The following is a 13542-nucleotide window of genomic DNA, read 5'->3' as shown; positions in this document are numbered from 1 at the left end:
GGAATGGAGGGGGAGGAAAGAGGAAGCTGACGTAGATCAAGGGGATATGGCAGAGTGCTGGGACCCAGAAAAGAGCCCTGTCACGTGTTGCAGAGCCATGTGATGACCCTGGAAAATAGGAACTTCTCCCTGCAGGCTTTGCTTGTCAACATGGTCTCTTAATTTCTTTGTTAGAAACGCTTCATAATAATTTGACTCTGATTTTGCTGTGGTGGTGGTTTTTTGCCTTGCTGAGTGGGGCTGTGGCACACAGCTAGACCAGTTCCCAGGCTGCCTTGTTATCTAGGTAACAACCCTGACTGTGTTAAAGCAAACAGAACTCCTTGTATGCTGGAGGAAGTGGTATTGGTTGTTCTGAAAGAGGTTACCAGCAAGTAAGGCTCAATGCCAGGGGTCTCTAGACTTGCTGAAGCATAATTGTCCCTTAACATGGGATGAATCTTCATAAAGGTATAGATATTTCAGTATCCTGATAAAACTTCAGCTGAATTAAATTTCTTCATCCAAATTTTCTTTTCCCAGTAATTTCCAGCTATATTACTCACACATTTGCTTGCTCATTTGAAGTAACTTACTCTCTTTAATCGTGAATCCATACAAAATCTGTGAGGGAGAGCCCCTATGGATTCATACCTCATCAGTTTTAAGGGCTGTGGGTATTAGTGGGCTGCAGGGGATCTGGGGATTCAAGAGACAGGCTCCAGAGAGACTCTTTTCACCTAAACAGCCTCTTAGTTATATAGCAAAAGACTTAGTATTTCATGTCTTGCTGCCTGACAGAAACACAATAACGTTTTTGTCTTTTACTTATAATAGAGGAATGAGTCAAACCTACTCTCAGATAAGACCGAAGCGGAAAGTTTTAACAGTGTCTGCAGAAACCACCATGTCCTATGAGTAGTGTATGATAACTTGGCCTGCAGGTGCACACTCCTGTTACTCACAAGAACTGAAGTTGTCTTAAGAGTATATGAAGCTTGCAAATGTGTTAATCCATCATACTCTTTCATACTGAGATTTCAGTCAAGACTGAAGTCTCAGAACAAATCCGACCTGGGAGGACAGGGGAAAGGACAGCTCTGTTAACAGTATCTGGGGAGTGAGGTGTAGGGGGTTATTTTTAATTTTCCTGGGTGCCAGTATATTTGAGTGGTGGCTGGATTTGTTTGGATTGGGAAGTATGAAAAGAGAGGTGGGGTTTAGATATGAAAATAGAAATGGTTAGTGTGGAATAACCAGTGTGTGTAGTGTCTGTGCTCAGAACAACTCCCAGCATTGTTAATTTTTAAATGGTGAGAGGGAGGAAGTGGAGCAACCCAGACAGAGTGTACATACAGAAACTGGCTTGTCTTAAACTACAGGGTGGGACTTGCAGTGAAACTCTTTCAAACTCAATACACTAGAGAATATTGTCTTGCCCAGCCAGGCAACCAGCAGAAAGCACTTATATTAAAAATATCAAACATGCTTTTATCTGTCTTACTTTGTCAAGAAAGTTGCTTGTTTTCAGATTAAAAACTGATGCATCTTTGTGTGTGTGTTTGCTCCTCACTTAGCAATTTTACCTGAGGGAAAAGGTGAGCTTGTATGTGATTGGAGTTGTCTGGAAATCTTTAAGCAGGGGGATTTGCTGCTGCATGTTTCTGTATCAGTATTAAATCAGAACACAGTGGTAAAGGATTTTTCAGGTTCTTCTACTTAGTTGTTTATTGCAAGCACTTGATTTCACATGGAAGGCAGTTGGTTGGAATGTTGTCTGCAGCTCTAACACAAATGTGAAGCCAAATCTAAAATCTTTGTTATGAGTGTGAACTCACTGAAGGATAACCAGGTGAGTAGTGGAGACAGGAGGTGCTGGGATCCTTTTGCCACATGATGCTTTCCATTATTTTCCAGTGCTGTGCTGTCTTTTGCTTTCCCATGCTGATGTAGGTGTCTTGGTGGGGTGGTCTGCCCGAGATGCACGTGTGTGTTTGTGGGAGTGAGGCACAAGGCTCTGTCAGGTGAGCTTTGTGTCACGATGGTAGATGAGTGCAGGCCACCATGGGACCTGGATAAGAGATGGAGTTCCACCAGCCTTAAAGCTCTGAACGTATTTCTCACTTCCTTGTGCCTACAAGCCTAGTCTTCTGCTTGGGAACATTGTTGGCTTTATTTTCTTGCTGATTTGCAGCTACCTGTGGCTAGCTGAGCTGGGATACAAATAGTCATGGGCTGGGGTATCATAGATTACAATCAACTGGGTTGGAAGAGACCTCAAAGATCGAGTCCAGCTGAGTAGGTGGTGTTTGTCACAGTGGTATTTCTCAAATAGTACTGTTCATAGTTTTGTCATATGCTGCAGTGTAGCTTAGTTTACTTGAGCACTGCAATATGGGAACTTTTTGATGACTTACTGTGGTGTGTCTGTAGCATTGAAACCAGCCAACAACTCAGAGGCTTTCGCTTGCTCCCTGAGCTGTTAGCACTGGTCTGCAGCTGGGATAAGGTTGAAAGGCAACAGTATAGAAAGTCCATGAATGTTCCTGAGGATAATTTGGAGCCTGACTTCTGCCAGGTATCTGCTCTTTGCTGTTTACACTGTAAATAAGAAAGTGAAAGAAGCTTGAGTTTCACTTAGATATAAAGTAAGGGGACAAATGTCATGTTTAATGAGCATATTGTAAAACTGTTTTCTGAGCTGGGAGGTGTTTGTGTAAAAGGAAAAAACTCAAACCACCAAACCCAAAAAGCCTGAAGGAACACTTGACCACTTGTTTATCTTTGTGTTAACGTCTCATTCTTTCTTCATGGTTAGAGAATAGAAATTCAGTCATGCTTTTGGATGACTAATTCTGTGACCCTTCTAGCACCTCTGTGTGCCTTCATTACTTCCTCCTCTTTCTCAATCCCTCTGTGCATAGGAGTTGATTGTCTGACTTCAATTCCAGCACTTCATTCCACATAATTTATTAACTTCTGTGTAACTTGCATTCACTTCAAATAAGGGGAAAAACTTCTAATAGTGACTTTTTTTTCTTCTACAGAGAAACAAGAAAAAGAAGTTGACATGTATGCTAACCTTTCAGATGAAAAGGCTTTCGTTTTTTCAGTGGCCTTGGCGGAAATAAACAGAAAAATTATCAATCAAAGACTTATTCTGTAACTTGTGAGCACAGCCTGCTGCAGTTACCTGCAGAATGGTTAGCATATTTCCAAGGGGCCGTGGACTCTGGGAAATTGTGTTGTCTGCACCGACAAGGACCGTAGTATTTCCTGTTAAAATTCTGCTGCTGTTCTTGGAAATGGAATTGTGTCTCTACAAGTCAGAAAGAAAGTGTTCACAGGATTGTGCTGTGGAAAATCACAAAGCAGATATCTCCTTGAAGACAAATGCTAGACAAATGCACACAGAGAGACTGCACCCATTCCAGAGCACTTCTTTTGAATTTGCTGCCAGAAATGCAATATTTTAAATATTTTCAGAAATAAATGATTTTCCTTTAAAATTATATATTTCAGATTTTTCAGCTATATTGCAGTTTACGTATGTACATATAACTTTTTAATAAATTGATATTCCAATATTTTATTGAACTGGGATTTAAGTACGTTTGTGATACTTAGGGTGTGTTGGGTTTAATCCTCTTAGAAGTCTGCTGTTCATCCTAGGTATGGCTTCAGATTCACAGTTTTTTAATGGGTGTGATATAATTCTGATAGGAAGAAAATTAAAGTGGTTCAATTTGGGGGGGGATTATTTTGTTGGACAACTTCATATTGTGCCTGAATTATCTCTAGAAAATGGTTCCCTGTTACATAGAGTTGGTTTTTAAAAATCATCTATACATTCTGGGGTCAGACTCCTGAAGTTTGAGACCTAAGCACTTGTTTTGTAACAACTGTTTGCTGGGTGTCTGCCTTGTCCAGCTGGTAAGTACTTCTCCCATACTCTTTCTTGACCCATATTTACTGGAGAGAGAGAGAGAGAGATGCAGTTAGCACCTCCTTACTGCTGTTTCCAAAAGACAAGGGTGTACTAGTTCCTTTTACTCTCAATAGCTTTTTTGTCTGTCTTTTAAAAGAATAAGTCTTATCAGGATTGTGGTTGGACTGTTGACTGTAAATACCAAAGCAAAATTCTACCTGAGCGTGCAAAAATGAGCTGTTGTGGTAGAAATAAGCTTGGGGAAGACATTGAACAAAGTAGTCTTTGTTCGAGTGGTATAGTGCAATTGGAGCCAAAACTCCTCCTTTAGTAACTATATGGGGGTTTTGTCTTACCAAGAAAAAAACACCCTCAGAGCTGTGTAAAATCCTGAGGGAGGAGGTGTAGGAGGTAACTACATTCATAAAATCTGACACACTGAGGTTTTTTTTGTCACCTTTCATTCACTCTTTTCTAAGCAGGGGGATGCAATTAAATGTCTTTTTCTTCCATATGCCTCATGCTCTTCAGTATCACATTACTTCAGCAGTGAGAATTGCCCCATGAGATTCTGCTGCAGAACTGATCTCTGGGAGGAAGTAAAGATTGTTATTGATAAGGCTGGACTAGGAAATGCTCACTGTTTATTAGCTATAGGAGGTGTGATGGTTTTGGGTTAAGCCACGAGGGACTGGTCAGATGCAAACTTTGTAAGCAGAAGAAGGAAATGTGGAAAGTGATTTTTAATTCCTAACTCCTAATTGGTATCCTTTCTAACACTGGATGAGAGGGATGGGTGTGGGAGTGTCCTTAAACCACTAATACACATTTGTCTTTATTCCATTAAGTGAGAAACTGTGAACACAGGACCTACTTCCCTACATCATGTAGACTTCTGCTTTCCAGACCCGTAGCCTGGCACAGATACCAGTAGTAAGGACAGATGAGTAACTTAAGGATAGAGGATATGTTTGCATGGTAAGTTGTTAAAGTCAGAATGACAAAAGAGAAGTTCTAACTTTGAAAAGTTAGGGATATGCTTAGGCTTGTGTTGCTTCTGTTGCTAGAATGAGGTCTGCTGTGTCAGGAAGGGACAAAGAGCTGCCAGGGCAGTCTGGTCTGTGCTTTCCTACAGGTCTTGGTTTCTTTCTGCTCCTGCACATGGAATTGAAGTTGCTGTCAAAGGACTGAATGCTGTTAGACTGACAAAATTTCCCTGATGACTTTTATGTTGAGATTGGTGCCTTCTCTACTTCTTAAAGTACCAAAAAATATGTTCCCACCTCTCAAAAGTACAAGGCCGTTTTTTCTCCTTGATTGGTGGAGGCTCTCTTGAAATAGTGGTTGAGTTCTGTCTCTGTATTTCTTTCCTTTGTCTTCCCCAGGTCTCTGCTGTCAGCTCTTTCCCGCTTACTGTCATGCTACTTTTCTTCCCCTGCTGGTTTCCAGTTTCTTTGAGAAAGCTGTGATGGAAACAGGTGGTCGTGAAAATATCCTAGGGAGAGTGTGGTTCTTTGCCAGTGGATCTGGCAAAGCAAGAGACCTGACTTTCTCTTCCCACTGACCAGAGAAAAAAGCCATTCTTTCCTCTACAGACAGAACACTGGCACCTTCCACAAACCCTGGTAACTGTGGCATGCCAAGATGTAGATTGCTTGGAACATATTTAGTAACTGAACTGGAAAGCATCTGTGTTGTACCAAATAGGCATCAACGTGATGGTGTGTCAAGAGCTGTTTCTTTGTGTGTTAGAGATGATCCGTGGATGAAACACTGCAGCAAAGCATTGTGGATTAGAATTGTAAATTGTGTTGGCTCTTGGTCTACAAAACTAAAATAAAGCCAGTGACAGCTCAGTGATGAAAGTAAAGTTTTGTGTGCTGCAGCTCTGACTCTACTTGGAAGCTGCATAGTTTCTGAGAAGCAAGAATAAATATGGTAATGCTTCAGGAAGTTGCTTACACTATTTTTTTTAGGTGACTCTAGTTTCAGTATAAAATTTTAGGCCTTGCCTTTAACTGTTCTTGTGGTTCAGGCTGACTTCTTTTGTTTCACTGCAACTTCTGCAGCATGTAGCCTCACAGGAGAACAGTCTGCTGTTAGACAAAGTCAATTAGGCTGCAGGTTTTTTAATTAACACAAAAGAAGATCAAGTATAATACCACTCTACCTCTGTTCTCCCTCTGCATGTTGACTTGCCTGACTGGATAAACTGCTGTGAATGGAATAGTTCAGGATTGTACTGGAGAACTGCCTGTTTGTAAACCACCATCTAGTTCTGCTTTCTGCCACTTCCCAGTTGTTTTTTTTTTTCTGAAGAACTGTGCTTCTAGTGTTTGCAGCTTTATGTAATAGGATGTTTGACCATTAAGTGGGTTCACAGTTCAAATTTTGGCTTGAGGTTTCTCTGCATTTCCTCTCTTGTGCTCCTAGGTGGCAGGCTGACTCTAGGGACAGTCCACTGTTCAGTCAGAGTTCTCACTGCAGGGACTGGGAGCACAGGACTCAGCTTTCACTGAAAGCACGTTGAAAGATTATTTTCCTTTAGAACATCACTCCTGTCGAACGTGGGAACTTAAAATCCTGCTAGTGGGTGTCACCGGCTCTCTGCAGTGAAAGATTTCATCATCAGTTGTGTGGGGTGTTAGCTCTTGAGCTGTGGGAATTGGTAGTGATGAATAATTTTTCTTAGGACCAAAGAATTCTGAACTTTCAATTGGCAACGAAATAAAAAATGGTTTATGGAAACTCCTCACTTCCCCTGGAAGTCCCATATGTGTAAGTTTTCTTTGGTCAGATTTTACAGACATCTCTTAATTTTTCTGTTGTTTTCATTCTAAGACTTATGGTTGATTAAAAAAGGTTAGAATGGGACAAGGCTTTGGGGGATACTTCAGAGATTATCCTCACCCTGTGGCTGAGCAGCAGGATTGATGGAGAGAGGGTAAAGATGAGATACTGGCTTCAAATACCAGTTCCCAGCCAAGGTCTTTGGGTTGGGTTTACTTAGTGATTTTAATATTTTTTTCTTTAGGTTTTTTTTTTTTTAGAGTGAATCAGTGACCGTGTAGGCCACTAGCTGCACTGTATCCATTCCTGACTGTACTATCAAGGATGCTTAGTATCTCACTGCCTAACAGGATGTGATGGTTCCTTTCTGTTCTGATAAACTTCAGGATATTGACCTGTGACTAGCCAGTGTAACCAGAAAGTTTTCTTAAACCACTGTTTAGCTGAGGCCTTCTTGAGTTGCTGCTCTCCAGGATTCCTCTGTATGCATGAACACATGCAGGTGTGCTGTGACCTTTGGGGGCATCTATGCAAGAAGTTTTATTTGGAGCAGGAGCATCTTTCAAGCAAATCTCATGAGTCTGTGCTTGCAGTGCTTATGTTTGCATCATGGAGTGCATTGGGAAGCAGGATTTAGATTCATTTGACAAAAAAATTGACCTGGAAGATATCTTCAGCTGTCAGTGGGTGCTTGGTCTGCAGGACCAGGACTACCTGTAGCAGGTGTTGGGCTCTCAGTACCAACTGTTTGGCTCCACGGATTTCCTCTTGCACCTCATCTCTTGCTTACTATGAAAATGCAGGAGAGTCAATTTTAGCAAGTATAACCAGCACTTTCAGGTGATAAAACAATTTATCCTTCATAATATTGACAGTTTTATCATCAGTGTTTTGTAGTAGACTTCTTACTTCATTATTTCACTGTGGTTTCTGTCAAATAACCTCTAATGGATCTAACTGTAACACTTCAAGGTGTTGCTTTGCCCAGTTGTTTGCATGTCCTTTTTGGAGGTTGTCCCTTTGGTAGCAGTGATGGCAGCACAGCTCTAATAAGTAACAGAATATATTTTTTCCTCTTTTTTTTAGTCTGTCACTTCCAAAACTGATATGTAGTTAGAGAATTCTAAGTCTCCTTGCCCTGAAGTTCTATCTGATCAAGCAGGTTTTCAGTTGGGATGAGTGATCAATTTTTGCTGCATTGTGGCTGAACCACTTGCAGAAATACACTGCCTAATTTCAGTAGATCCTGAGAGTTCATAATGGACTGAAAATGTCTGTGAATCGATGTACTGAAGTGTGTTTTTTCTGCTCTTACTTTAAAAAGGCTTTCTCATAGCTGCCAGCTGTTGATTGGGATGTGCAATCTAAGGACAAAGCGAGAAATCGATTAGGCAGAGTCAGTGGAAATAGAAAAATCTGTGTATTTCCTTCCTTCTGCAGAGAAAAACCTGAACCTGCTTTCACCAAAGTTGTTTTGATCTCAAGCTTAGAACAGGGTTCTCATGAGTCATTTGGTGTCATCATGCAGCATATCCCCTGCAAAAGGTCAGTTATCCCTTCCTCATCTTCCCCTCACCCCCGTGAGCTGCTTTTCTTGGTGCTTCTTAGCTTGGTACATCAAACCTGAACTCTCTTACAAATGGTAGTTTACTGCCTTTGGACTCCTACTAGGTGTTATTTCTCTCAGTCATAGCTAGGTCTTTAATTTTGTTATAAGAATTAAGATATAAATGCTATTTTTAAGCCTGGCCAGCATTTAAGGCCATAAAATGCTGTTAAGAACAATGAATGTTCGAGATACCAGGAGCACAAATATTGAGTCTGGCAGTTTTCCAAGTTTCAGAGGTTTGGAGTTTTTTTGTTTTGTCTTGGACTAAACAGCTTTTGAATATTTTATGGAAAATACCTTGCTAATAAAGAGAAATCTTCAGACTGAGCTCATTGTTGCTTTATTTGGTGAAGCTGTGGAGCAGTGTGTGAGCACTGAGATGTTGGAGTCTGCTCTGTAGGTGGTTTGGGTCCCAGGTCCTGGTTCTCAGCAGCAGTAAAGTGCTTCATCTGGGGTCACTGGAGCTGGAGGGGAACCAGGAGTTCTGGTTTTCAGTGCAATGACTAAAAGGTAATTGATTTTACTGGCACTGCAGTGTATTTGAATGGAATTGTTCGTGATGGAGTTGACTTCTTTGGCAAATAAAAATTTCTGATGTGTTCAAGGTCGTTTTTAAGTATTGGAGAGAGTTTACTAACAGCATAGTTGATGAATCTTTAGCTCTGGTGTTGTCATGACATGCATAAGAGGTGCACTAGGTATTAAATGTGTCTTGTGAAACCACACAGTGGCCTGCAGGTTTTGTCTGGAACACAAGACAGAGTCAGAGGAAAGGAATGAGTGTAGGAAACTCCTGAAGAGAACAGCTGTTTGTTGCCATGAGTCCATCAACTGGGACTGCACTGAAACTCAGAAAAGTTGGTGTGTAACCTCAGGTGAATGAAGTTAGAAATGCAATGCTCAATGTGTTTCAGGCCAGCAGGGAACCCTTGTTACTGCAGATTGAGGCTTAAGGTGTAACTGCCTTTTCCTTTAGCTTTCTGAAACAAGGGAGGGGAAAGATGATAATTTCCTGTCACCTTGAAAACCCAACAGATCTCTGTTCTTTAAGAACAACTGCAAAGAATGTAAAATGATACAGCAAGTTATGAAAAGCTTAAGACACTGAGGTGTAAGGACTTTGGGCCAAGTACCAATTCAGAGTCTGATCCTGTAGTTTTACCTCTGAATTATGTTGAAATAGAAGAAACTGTAATAAAATCTTTAAAAAAACTGTGCAAGTAGAATTCCCTACCAAACTGAGTGCAAAAATTCATCTTCACATTAGAGGATGAGCATCAGAATTTACTCTTGAGATTTTTTTACAATGGCAGGTCTTGACAATCCAGTGCAAGGTTTTCACAAAGGTAGAATCATAGAATTTAGGGGTTGGAATGGACCTTACAGACCATCCAGCCCCAACCCCTGCCCTGGGCAGGGACACCTCCTCACTAGATCAGGTTGTTCAAGGCTCATCCAGCCTGGATTGAACACCACCAGGGCTGGGGCAGCCACAGCCTCCCTGGGCAACCTGTGCCAGTGTCTCACCACCCTTAGAGTAAAAAACTTTTTTCTCACATCCAACCTAGACTTTCCCTCCTCCAGTTTGAACCCATTGCCCCTCGTCTTGTCATTGCAGTTCCTAACAAAGGTACTTCTAAACCAAACTGTTCCTTTGACTGAATGACTAAAATGGTATAATGTCTCACACTTGCAGAGAGGAGTGTTTTGAAAATAGCACCTCAAAGCAGTGTGTGCTGGGCTGAGTGGAAATTGAGCAAGAAGCCTAATTTAGATAAGCACCAGTAGCTGCATTCTGAAACACAACTCATAGGGAAAAAGTGCCCCCCAGTGTGTAGGATTACTCATGAGTCTAGTAATTTCTAGATCTGTTTTGCTTTCTTTGTTGCTCACACCCATTTAAAAAAGACTGAGAGTCTCATCCAAAATATTTAGCTTAACATTTCTTGAAGCTGACCAAATTACGAACTTGGCAGCTTGTGTGCTGTTGCTTACAACACTGGCAGGGCTATCTGCTGGCACAGTTACTTAGCAACAGTGAAGCTCACGTTTGCTTACAGCTCATGCGTCTGCATCTAAATGTAGTTCTGGAAAAAATAAAAGGTTAAAGGAGTTTGGAAGGGGAAACAGATACTTGGACAATTTGTACTGTTCAGTGATTAAGGCTGATGGCAATGGTACATAGGAAAATAAGGCTCAAAATGTTTTGTCTTTTAAAATCTTTATTGGGCTGTTTATGTGTTGCAAGAATTTGAAATGTAAGTGAACAGAACTCTATTCCTACCAACTACAGAAAGCTCAAAAATAAAAACACAGCAAATGAGAAAGAGCAGGGGCTGCATCCTGTTTGGAATGCCTGTGTTACAAATCCATTCCTTGGAAACAAGAATATTCATTATTCGAGCATGGGCAATCTGAGAAAGTCATAAAAATGATATTTTATGAGACTAACAGATGGACTGAGATTATATTAGATTAATTATGGCTGAGATTGTTGATTGCTGCTTGTCAATTGACTAGTGCTTTTTTTTTTTTTTTTTGCTGATCAAGCTGTGATAGCCTAATGGTTTTTTGACAGCTTCTAGTCTTTATGACTGCAGTAATACTCAAAAGCACAGCGACTTAAAAGGCCTCTGGTATTGTATTCTGATTGCAGTCATCTCAATTTCTGGGATTTCAGGCATGCAGTTTTCCTTATTAGCCAGTGTTAGAGCTGCAGTGGGATTGCCTTATATAGCAAAGGCAGCAAGGTAATTGTGGCTCTCTGCAGACCAGAGGGAGCAAGGCAGGAGTGGTGAGGGCAGGAAAAAGAAAAGCTGGACTTGGCTAGAGGATGGAGAAAGGTGTAATGATGGGTATTAATGATGAGTGTGTTCAGGCTGTTTGTGCAAACCTTCTGTAGGATATCATAGTGCAGAAAGCAGTGCTTGTGTTTCAGCTTTCTGGAGCTGGGAGAAGGACAAGAGTGACTGGAGGAGTAAGGATACTGCTACTCAGCTGTCCTCAGGGTTGAGCAGTTCCTTTTTCTCTAAAAGTGAGCTGGTTTGAAGGAGGAATTCTCCAGAGGTTATACTTTTCTTCCTATGTTTAGCCTTCCTCATTTCTATCCTTCATTATGGGTTTGCTGGGTTTCTCTTGTGGGAAACAGATGCAGACATCATAAGGAAGGTGAACAAGGTCCCACAGAAAGTGGCATTGATCCTTGTTTTCTTCAGAACTGATTCAAAGTGAGGAAACACCTTGTGAAGAAGGTTTTTGAGGGCTAAAATGAACCTAGTTAGTGGACACTGATGTAAAGATAGGAAAAAAAGAAAGTCATCCATCCAGGCTGCAAGGTATGTCTAAACTATTTACCTCTGAATTTCAAACTCAGCTACAGAGGATCCTGTGGTGCTGATTTCCACATGTATATTCATTAGACACATAAATCTGGTGCTGCATGTGTACTTTATGGGGCTTACTCACAGAAATGACGTCTGCTCTAGTTAATGAACTGTTAAATGAGAAGGTGTAATTACCAGCTCTGCTTTGTGGCTGCCTCAGAATGGGCAAGAGGGTGTGGGTTAATTCTTTATAAAAAGTGCAGAATACTGTGTGTGCAGAGCTTGATAAAATCTATCATCCCATGCAGGTGACAGCCTACTCAGCCCATGCTAGGAAACATGCTTGGTCTGCTCTTCTCACTGCTGGAGACTTTAGAGGGCAACTGGAGGAATGATGTCAAATGCTTGTGGTTCCAGTTACCTCTCTTTGAACTAACAGACTGATGAACATGAAATCTGTGTTACAGTGAATGCTTTGCAAAGGCAAAATGAGAAAAATTTGCCATGGTTTTTGATTTTACTTCGTTCCTTCACTAGTGGAGACTGGAAGGGAGTGAGCACTGTCTGCCTCTAGAGTTGACCTGTGTAACGAGGCTCTGTGCTGTGCAGAAGGACAGGACTCCTACCCAAAGATTGGCTCCATCCCTACAGAGAATGAATCTTCTCTCCTTTGGACCTTTTCTGTCACCATCACAGCCAGGTTTGCTATGTAATGTCACAACTTGGAATGCAAAATCATCTACCTGTGCTTTCCAGGAGACGAAGTAGATACTGAGTCACTTTGGCTCTTAATCTGTGGGGTTTTTTTCATGGCAGCTGTAGCTATTTTGAGTTTTTCACTAGGTAAGCTGCCTTTTGTGAGTTGATTCAGCTGCAGACGTTATACCAACCCCTTTGGCAGCTGGAACAAAAGCAGAATAATGAAAAAAATGAAAATTTGCTGACAGTTGTGTTTGTGCTTGGCAGGCAGGATTCATCCTAGTGCAGATCTCTGTGGGCTAATGTAGTTAAAGCAAGGCTTTGGATAGTATTTTTTCAAACAAAAGCAGCCTGCCCAGAGCTGTCTCCACTAGTGTTTTCCTTCGGAAACAAGGAGAGTGAATGCTGCAGGTTTAAAAATGGAATATAATTTATGAGGTTTCTAGCCTTGGGGATGAGTCCTTGTGTAACTGGGATTGAAAATATAAAATGAATATTAATGAGGTGGGGAGGCTTTCTGTCCTGTCCTTTAATACTGATCCATTGGGAGTGGAGCAGCTCTAGAAATGTGCTGATACTGGCACGGGGACAACCAGGAATTGACTGCTCTCAGAAAATGCCTCATCAGTCAAAGTCTTCACAGGCTCCTGAATACTTGTCCTGATCACACAGAGAAGGGAGCTGAACATTTCTGGGGTCAATCCTCTGCCTGCTGATTCCGTGTGCATTCCCTGGGAGCAATCCTGTATGCTGGCACTCAGGTCTGGCTTGTTGCATGGATGGAAGCGTAATGAAAGGGTAAGTTATCAGCACAGTTTGGAAATGCCTTTTGGAAGAGCTGGGAACCTTCAGGTAAATGTTTAGGGCTTAGCTGTGACTGGGTGACATCAGTGTTGGTGGCTTTCACCCTGATTATTAATGACAAAAAGGTTCTAAAATATGCAAGTGATTTCATAACTCTTAAGTGTGTATAAAAGAAATGTGCCAAGTGACTGAAGCTTCTCCTCATTTTCAGGAAGATAATTTGTATTAACCATTTCACCCGAGGAATGCTGTTTAGATTATAAATTCCCTGGAAATGGGATGTGTTTGTGGGCCAGTGCACCTCTTCCTAGCTCATGGAGGCTGATGCTGGGAGATGAGAGAAGTCACCTCAAAAATGATGAGCCCTTTCATTTTAGTCTGTAGTTCGTGCAGGGCTTGGCATATCTGTC

General features: G+C 41.4%; 1 protein-coding gene across 1 annotated transcript in view; it reads left to right on the top strand.

Annotated features, from left to right (window-relative positions):
* LOC103807399 (chromosome unknown open reading frame, human C16orf87) overlaps window positions 1-3566 on the top strand; it is a gene marked incomplete at its 5' end in the record, with an annotated part of 8480 nt that extends 4914 nt beyond the window's left edge. Inside the window, one exon of the mRNA XM_009080126.1 lies at window positions 3027-3566. Coding sequence (XP_009078374.1) covers window positions 3027-3145 — 119 coding nt within the window. The remainder of the gene's footprint in view (window positions 1-3026) is intronic.
* Between the last annotated feature and the right edge of the window lie 9976 nt (window positions 3567-13542).

The sequence above is a fragment of the Acanthisitta chloris genome, unplaced genomic scaffold (assembly GCF_000695815.1).
Source record: "Acanthisitta chloris isolate BGI_N310 unplaced genomic scaffold, ASM69581v1 scaffold8978, whole genome shotgun sequence".
Taxonomy (NCBI): Eukaryota; Metazoa; Chordata; class Aves; order Passeriformes; family Acanthisittidae; genus Acanthisitta; species Acanthisitta chloris.
Note: the sequence above shows the minus strand (reverse complement) of the source record. Positions and strands in the feature narration are given on the sequence as shown.